General features: G+C 41.8%; 1 protein-coding gene across 4 annotated transcripts in view; it reads right to left on the bottom strand.

Annotated features, from left to right (window-relative positions):
* Positions 1-9,207, bottom strand: part of LOC117938255 (E3 ubiquitin-protein ligase HECW1) — a 186,271-nt gene that overhangs the window by 53,242 nt on the left and 123,822 nt on the right. For all 4 annotated transcript variants that reach the window (XM_034862778.1, XM_034862781.1, XM_034862780.1 and 1 more), the window contains 2 exons: positions 8,762-8,845; positions 8,497-8,603 (listed from right to left, as the gene is read on the bottom strand). In XM_034862778.1, coding sequence (XP_034718669.1) covers positions 8,497-8,603; positions 8,762-8,845 — 191 coding nt within the window. The remainder of the gene's footprint in view (positions 1-8,496; positions 8,604-8,761; positions 8,846-9,207) is intronic.

The raw sequence follows: 9,207 nt of genomic DNA, 5'->3' as shown, positions 1-9,207 counted from the left end.
TCGCCGAGACTCTCATTTTGCCGGCAGCGCAAGACATGTGCAGGATAATGATAGGCGATAGTGCAGCAGCCAAACTCGATGCAGTACCACTGTCTACAGTACCACTCCTGGTGGAGAGGAGGTCACTGAACAAACTGTTATCTATCATGGATAACCCTGACCACCCTCTCCACCCCACACTGGTCCAACGGAGGAGCAGCTTCTCAAAGAGGCTCCGACAGTTTAAATGCCGCACGGACCGCTACAGGAAATCATTCCTACCACAGACAATAAAACTCTTCAACACTTCATCCCTGGTTGCTAGATGACACTCAATCATCACCACAATATTGCAATAAGGGCAACCGGAACGATTGGTTCATTTACATTTTTTTAGCATACTTATATTTAAACAGTTGCACATTTAGTTTTTTCCGATCTTGTATATACTTAAATATTTGTTCTTACATTCTTATATTTTATTCTTATATTTTTTTTATTATAATTATTATTATTTCATGTATATTGTATGTATGTATATTTTTGTGTGCTGCTATAACACTGTAATTTCCCATTTTTTTGGGATCAATAAATATCTATCTATCTATCTATCTATCTATCTGTCCATTGACACAGTCGCTAGGAGAATTGTAGACATGTCCAATGATATCAGAGAGCAACTGATAGAGTTTGTAAAAATGAGTCCTTGCTACGCGCTGCAGCTGGACGAATCCATTGATATTGCTGGGCAGGCACAGCTCCTCACCTATATCAGGTATCTGAGAGACAAGGCGATTGAGGAGGATGTCCTGTTTTGCCGGCCTCTTCAGTCGCACACTACAGGAGAAGCCATTTTCAATGTCCTTGATATTTTTATCCGTGAAAATGGGTTGGCTTGGGACCGATGCGTTGGCCTATGCACGGATGGTGCGCTGGCAATGACGGGGCGTGAGCGTGGCCTAGCTGCTCGCGTTCAGCAAGTAGCTCCACTTGTGATATGGACACATTGCATGGTCCATCGCGAAGCACTAGCTGCTAAAAAAATGCCGGTTCTCTTTGACTCCGTGCTGAACCAATCCGTGAAAATAATAAATCTAATCAAATCACGGCCGCTAAACTCTCGCTTGTTTGGGGTCCTCTGCCAGGAGATGGGGTCAGGGCACGAACAGCTGCTTCTGCACACTGAAGTTCGCTGGCTCTCCAGGGGGCGGGTGTTACAGCGGTTGTATGAGCTGCGAGAGGAGGTGAAGTGGTTTTTGACAGAAATCAAATTCAGATCTGGCGAAGCATCTGGATGACACTATTTGCCTTGCATCTCTGTCCTATTTGGTCGCTATATTTGACCGCTTGAATGGCCTCAACCTGTCTTTGCAAGGCCGCAAAACTCACATTTTGCTCCTTGCGGACAATGTGCACGCCTTCACACAAAAACTAGACCTCTGGCATGGCCGCATCAGTTGAGGCAACTGCGACATGTTCCTCAGCCTTGCAGACTTTATCACCGATGCAGGCGCGTCACATGATTTCTCCTCCCTATTTCAGTCAGCATCTGAGCACCTGTCAGCAATGAGAAAACAATTTGCGACATACTTTAAAAAGGATTATCAATCTTTGACAGTCGACTGAAGGAACTCTTTAGCTCCCGCCCTCTTTCGTCATTCTGGCCATCATTGATGCAGGAATACGCTGAACTCTGTGACATCGCCTTGAAGATTCTCCTTCCTTTCGCGTCAACATATTTGTGTGAGGCAGGATTCTCAAAAATGACTGCACTCAAAACTAAATACCGTAATCGTGCACAAATCGAGGATGATTTGAGGCTATGTTTATCAAACATTGAGCCAAGAATTGAGGATCTTTGCAAGGCAAAGCAGGCTAAGGTCTCACATTAATATTACCAACCTGCAAGCTTCTTTAAAAAATGCAGATGATGCCTACTATTAGACCTAGTGATAATAACAATAATAAAGCATAAATTAATATCAGAGGTCTGGTGCCAATTCCCAATTATAGCAATAGCCTAGTAATGATAATAGGCCTACTGATGATGATGATAATAATAATAATAATAATAATAATAATAACAAGAACAATCATAAGAACAATAAAGCATGTAACCTCATATAAATATATAGCAATAGCCTAGTAATGATGATAGGCCTAATACTACTCATAATAATACTAATAATACTACTACTAATAATACTAGTAATATCTGCAAGCTCACATTAGAAGTCTGGTACTACTGCCAATTATAAAAATAGCCTAGTAATGATAATAGGCATACCTACCTAAATTCAGACAAAACTGAGGTAATGATTTTTACCCCAGACAGCATTACCCCTAAGATAGACACATAGACACAGATAACAAATCTATCTGTTTTAACAGTCATGTGAAATCTGTGGTTTGTTTTTCACCAGTTTTGCACACACAGCAGAAGGGATTTTGGCCTACTCCTCCACACAGATCTTCTCTAGATCAGTCAGGTTTCTGAGCCGTCACTGAGAAACACGGAGTTTGAGCTCCCTCCAAAGATTCTCTATCGGGTTTAGGTCTGGAGACTGGCTAGGCCACGCCAGAACCTTAATATGCTTCTTAAAGAGCCACTCCTTTGTTATCCTGGCTGTGTGCTTTGGGTCATTGTCATGTTGGAAGACCCAGCCTTGACCAATCTTCAATGCTGTAACTGCGGGAAGGAGGTTGTTCCCCAAAAATCTTGCAATACATGGCCCCGGTCATCCTCTCCTTAATGCAGTTCAGTCGCCCTGTCTCATGTGTAGAAAAACACCCCCAAAGCATGATGCTACCACCCCCATGGTTCACAGTAGGGATGGTGTTCTTGGGATGGTACTCATCATTCTTCTTCCTCCAAACACGGTTAATGCAATTATGACCAAAGAGTTCTATTTTAGTCTCATCTGACCACATGACTTTCTCTCATGACTTCTCTGGATCATCCAAATGGTCAGTGGCAAACTTAAGACGGGCCTTCACATGTGCTGGTTTAAGAAGGGGAACCTTCCGTGCCATGCATGATTTCAAACCACGACGTCTTAGTGTATTCCCAACAGTAACCTTGGAAATAGTGGTCCCAGCTCTTTTCAGGTCACAGACCAGCTCCTCCCGTGTAGTCCTAGGCTGATTTCTCACCCTTCTTAGGATCATTGAGACCCCACGAGATGAGATCTTGCATGGAGCCCCAGTCCGAGGGAGATTGACAGTCATGTTTAGCTTCTTCCATTTTCTAATGATTGCTCCAACATTGGACCTTCTTTCACCAAGCTGCTTGGCAATTTCCCCGTAGCCCTTTCCAGTCTTGTTGAAGTGTACAATTTTGTCTTTAGTGTCTTTGGACAGCTCTTTGGTCTTGGCAATGTTAGTAGTTGGATTCTTACTGATTGGGTGGACAGTTGTCTTTATGCAGCTAACAAGCTCAAACAGGTACATCTAATTTAGGATAATAGATGGAGTGGAGGTGGACATTTTGAAGGCAGACTAACAGGTCTTTGAGGGTCAGAATTGGAGCTGATAGACAAGCGTTCAAATACTTATTTGCAGCTGTGTCATACAAATAAATAGTTAAAAAATCATACATTGTGATTTCTGTTTTTTTTTTAGATTATGTCTCTCACATTGGACATGCACCTACGATGACAATTTCATTTTAGGTAGAAATACGCTGGTTGACTATGACAACATTGTAATCATATAATAATATCAATCCAGGCTAAAGTGTGTGACAATGACTGAATGTTGCTTCCTCTAAATTTCAGGTTTGGTTCAACTAGCAGGGCCAGCCTGTTGGTTTGATAAATTGATCAGACCTGCATGTCACGCGCACTAGCAACAACCTCTGTGTATCCAAGAACAATTAAATCAGTGTAAATGACGTTAGATCAGATACAGACTTCTTTTGTAGATTAGTGTTACATTTCCAACGTTGCGGCTCTGAACCATAACGTAAGTTGACAGACGGACCCCTTGTTTCTTTAGGCTAACTATTATAGCTTTAGCCTGGCTGGTAGCAGCTTTCTGCGGGGGGATATGGCCAGGACATGTTGTGATTATGTTGCATTAATCAGGTGATTTATGAACAAAAAAACACTGACTGCTGTAGATTCACTGACAACCCTTTGAAAACTATGCGCATCGCTGTGTCAGCGGCAGTTTTAAGCGTGAAAATCGCAACATCCTGTGATGTGACTATCACGCATGCGCACATTGTGATGTCGATGCTAAAACACAATATTGTTCAGCCCTAGTATAAATCAATTGTTATGAATTCAGACTCCCCTTAATTTTTATAGTCATGCCATCTCACAAACTTTACCTTGTGGTCTGGAACCCATTGTGCAGGCTCATAATAAACAGGAACAAACACACACACACACACACACACACACACACACACACACACACACACGCTTAATGCTCATATGGTTCACCCTAGCTCAGCCCTGGGCATTGTACGGCCACACCCGTTCCTTTGGGCGGCCCAAGCCAGCCCACGTGAGGTCAATGGAAATTTAGCAAAAAAACTTTAATATGTGTACATCAAGCATGGAATACAACTAAATTGCTTTTATTTTGAAGGCAAATGGTTTTTGTTGTTGCTTGTTTTTGGTGCAGATGTATGCAGCTTCTTCATCTTTGGTTGAAAGTCCCAATTAAAAATAAGTGAAAAAATAATTGAAATGTGTCGAAGAGCCACACACTGAGCTCACGAGACGTGAGAATGCAAATGAGCTGTTATCCATAAAAAATGTCATTGGAAACAAAGAAAGGTTGATACAGAGGGCCGAGTTTTTAACCAAAGATGGACTTCTTAGTATTTATTTACTGAAGTCAAAGGTTAAGTAATATTCTCAGCTTGTTGACAACAGAACACTGTGTTAAAGGGTTATAATTTGAATCACCACTACTACTACTACTACTACTACTACTACTAAACACGCAGAGAAATATAACTTAACCGTTGCAGAGTCTGAAGCTTTGCTAATTAACTACAAACTGAGAAAATCCAGGAATGCAGCAGTCAAGACCAGACTTGTGATATCCTATAAGATCGCCAAAAACAGTAAGCCAATTTCTTAAGGTGAATTTCATTAAAGAGTGTTTGGTGCATAGACATATAAAGAGTAGACACCGCAGAGAAATGCAGCCGCCATCTTGGACCGGTCATACTCGTTACTTAGCAGCAGAAGATACAAGATGCCAGAGCACTGTGCAGCATATTTCTGCTCAGATTGGTGGATTTTTTTAATATGATCTCTTTAACTCTGGGTTCTGTAAAGCATTTTGTATCTGTGTTTTGAAAATTGCTACATAAGTTAAGTTTCGTGAGTTTTAAAGTTCAACCACGTAAATGTGCAGTTTATATGGAAACTGCCACTTTCATTTCATACTGCTACTTTGAATAAGTACTGGTACGCGTACTTTGTTAGAGGTGAAAGATATATCAACGCAATATCGTTACACAGCAGATTGTTATATAAGTGAGTAAGACCTATACATTATTCTGGGGAGTCCTAAAGCGGCACTAATGTATGCTTATGTTGTTATTACATTGGGATTGTCTCTGGTTTAGTTGGGATTTGTTTGATAAGACTTGCACGTTACTCTTATAAGATACTATATATATACATATATATATATATATATATAGCCTTTTCAATAGCAATGTGCTTGAGTACAGAGTCAACACAACATAAAAGAGGTGGATCTGTTCAAATGCTTATGTAATAAGAGCTGAGACAACTGGTAATTTATCAAATATATTGAAAGTCGCAATAAGTATACAATATTTAGTTTATTTTGTGGAGCGGTCCTGTTAACTTTATTTAAGTATTTTTTACTGTCCAACCAGTAGAACACGTCCTGTTCTGTAGACATGGTCCTTATTTATCTATTCATGTTGGACCAGTCCAATATGACTGTCAGTTGAAATAAACCTTTTGTTGTAAGAAAACTTGTTTAATTTGTTATGAATCCATCCATCCATCTTCGACCGCTTATCCGGTATCGGGTCGCGGGGGCAGCAGCTCCAGCAGGGGACCCCAAACTTCCCTTTCCCGAGCCACATCGACCAGCTCCGACTGGGGGAACCCGAGGCGTTCCTAGGCCAGGTTGGAGATATAAGCTCTCCACCTTGTCCTGGGTCTTCCCCGAGGCATCCTCCCAGCTAGACGTGCCTTGAACACCTCCCTAGGGAGGCGCCCAGGAGGCATCCTTACCAGATGCCCCAACCACCTCAACTGGCTCCTTTCAACGCGAAGGAGCAGCGGCTCTACTCCGAGCTCCTCTCGGATGACTGTGCTTCTCACCCTATCTCTAAGGGAGACGCCAGCCACCCTCCTGAGGAAACCCATTTCTGCCGCTTGTACCCTGGATCTCGTTCTTTCGGTCATGACCCAGCCTTCATGACCATAGGTGAGGGTAGGAACGAAAATTGCCCGGTAGATAGAGAGTTTTGCCTTCTGGCTCAGCTCCCTTTTTGTCACAACGGTGCGATAAACAGAATGTAATACCGCACCAGCTGCTCCGATTCTCCGACCAACCTCATGCACCATCGTCCCCTCACTCGCGAACAAGACCCCAAGGTACTTAAACTCCTTCACTTGGGGTAAGGACTCACCCCCTACCCGAAGAAGGCACTCCATCGGTTTCCTGCTGAGAACCATGGCCTCAGATTTTGAGGTGCTGATCCTCATCCCAGCCGCTTCACACTCGGCTGCGAACCGATCCAGTGAGTGCTGAAGGTCACAGGCCGATGATGCCATCAGGACCACATCATCTGCAAAAGCAGCGATGAGATCCTGAGCCCACCAAACTGCAACCCCTCCCCGCCCCGACTACGCCTCGATATCCTGTCCATAAATATTATAAACAGGATTGGTGACAAAGCGCAGCCCTGGCGCCAGGGCTGTTATGAATCTATTTTGTAATTCTACATATGTTTAAAAATATCGGAATTCATATCGATGTTGGAATATCACATTCTGTCAATGTCGTGCAACCTTAGTGTGTGTGTGTGTGTGTGTGTGTGTGTGTGACAGAGAGAGACAAATATAAAAAGCTTCAAGTAGACTCTAATAATATAATCATATTGTTTCTTGTGCTTAAATATCTGACTTTACGGTCACTATCTGTTTCTTCTTCCCTATCATATTTATAATGTGTGATTTGAAAATACGTGATGTAGGGGTATTTTGCAATTACCTATTTTTTACCAATGATAGATACACCGAGGATGTCTGGTCTAGGGTGACCAGACGTCGTCGGATTTAGGGGACAGTCCCCGTTTTTGGTTGTCTGTCCCTGACTAAATACAGAAGATACAAACTACCTCTGTCCCTGTTCTGTTTTTAAAGACACAACACTAGGTTTTTCAATCAGATTGATAGTCAAACTAGAAAGGTCCCAGTTTTTCTCCCTTTTCGGGGATTATGTTCCCAGGTTTGATCTTGGACGTCTGGTGAACTTATATCATATCAGAATATTCTATTACTGTTAAGCACACTATGAATATTAAAATACGCCTAACCATGTGTCCTGTATCATAGCTACCTTTGTAGAAAAAAACCCACATGAAAATCAGTTCAGTATTCAGTGAGATTGATTAATTAAACGCGCTGACAGCTCATTGCCCCTGCCAAACACATTACACTGAGTGGAGCGGGTAACCGGTCCAAGATGGCGGCCCCACGGCTTGTCAGCGCCACTTGGTGGCCACCAAGTACTCAGACCGTGTTGCAATGATTGCAATGCATACATTCTTTGTCCAATGTATTTTTCTTGTGGTGGAATGGTTTAAAGCGCTAGATCACAAAAAGGTCAACCGCATAAATATTTGTGTTAAGAAGAAGAGTATTAATCCTTGTTTCCATCCTAATCTGGTGGTTTAATTAATATATATGTTTATTCTTAATATAATCTACATGATTATTATTTATAAGAAACTGTAAAATAACTTAATATTTAAATTGTATGAACATTTTCAGCTCTGAGATTGTTTCTGAGCTTCCAGATGTGGTATTTGGATGCTGGAAGGTTTAATTAGGCGTTTTACACCTAAGGATGGATCTGTGGTGGAATTTCCAGGTGATGAACTCATGCCATTGTTACAATGGCCTCATTCTCAATCAGGTCAGTGTCCCACATAACAGCAATAGGTTGTCTAAGGCAGAGGAGTAGTTCAACTCCGTGTCTCCATAGATGACAGGAGGCGTAACAGCTGTATGATAAGACAGTGCTGCCTCAAGCACTCCTATCCTTCCAAGGTTTGAAGGAAGTAAACGGATGACACATTCGTCAGCATCTCTACTGCAGTATGGTCAGGCCGACACTGTTTTCCAATGTTTGGGTTAAAGATTTAGGTAAGAATGTGATTGCGGCTCATCACCTTTTTGCATTAAGAAGGATTAGTACAATATTAACAGGTCCAGGAATGTTTTAGCTTACCCATTCAGTTAGAGAAACTGTAAACTCCAAACATTTGTGATTGGCTGGACTTACCAGGAGAGTGCTGTGGTGAGGAGGCGGGAGAACAGCGAGGAGAGATGTTGAAGCCAGGGTGGATAGGGAGAGGCGGAATATAGGACATGATCTCCTCTTCGAATAAACTAAAAGAACATGACACAAAAAAAGCACAGAAGACATTATTGTTCTGCACAACACAGAGTCCAAGCATTAGCTGTGTGTGAATTCAGTCCTTTGTGACGACATTACTATAAAATAAAATAGATGATACTTAAAATTCTGGGTTCAGTGTGTGCTTTACCTTAACAGGATGACTAGGTCTGCATCACATGACAACTTCTCAACCCCTTGAGTACCTTCTGTCCGAAGGTAGTGGATTTTCTCCCTGAACAGTCAACAAGACAAAGTCCAGTTGTTCATGTTATATTGGGCTTAGACCTCTCTTTATTGTTCCTTTTGGGGTGACTCTCGCAAGGTAATTGAAATTTCTAGCGGCGGTTTTCAACAGCTTAAAAAAAGGTATAAAAATACAGTGCAGAGAGAAAAACAGTACAAAAATAACAATACTAACAATCATAACAATAACAATAAACCCTTTGGCTATAAAATATACCAATTGAATTCAAACAGTTATCACAACTAAATATTGTAGGTCTGATACTGATATGTACCCTCCCTGTGTCACGATTTTGAGTTTCTGTTGCAGTTTTTCCTGTTTTATTTTGTAGTCTCTGTTTTCTCCCTTGT

This window comes from Etheostoma cragini, chromosome 22, assembly GCF_013103735.1.
Source record: "Etheostoma cragini isolate CJK2018 chromosome 22, CSU_Ecrag_1.0, whole genome shotgun sequence".
In the NCBI taxonomy this organism is placed as follows: Eukaryota; Metazoa; Chordata; class Actinopteri; order Perciformes; family Percidae; genus Etheostoma; species Etheostoma cragini.
This window is presented reverse-complemented; position numbering and strand designations above follow the sequence as displayed.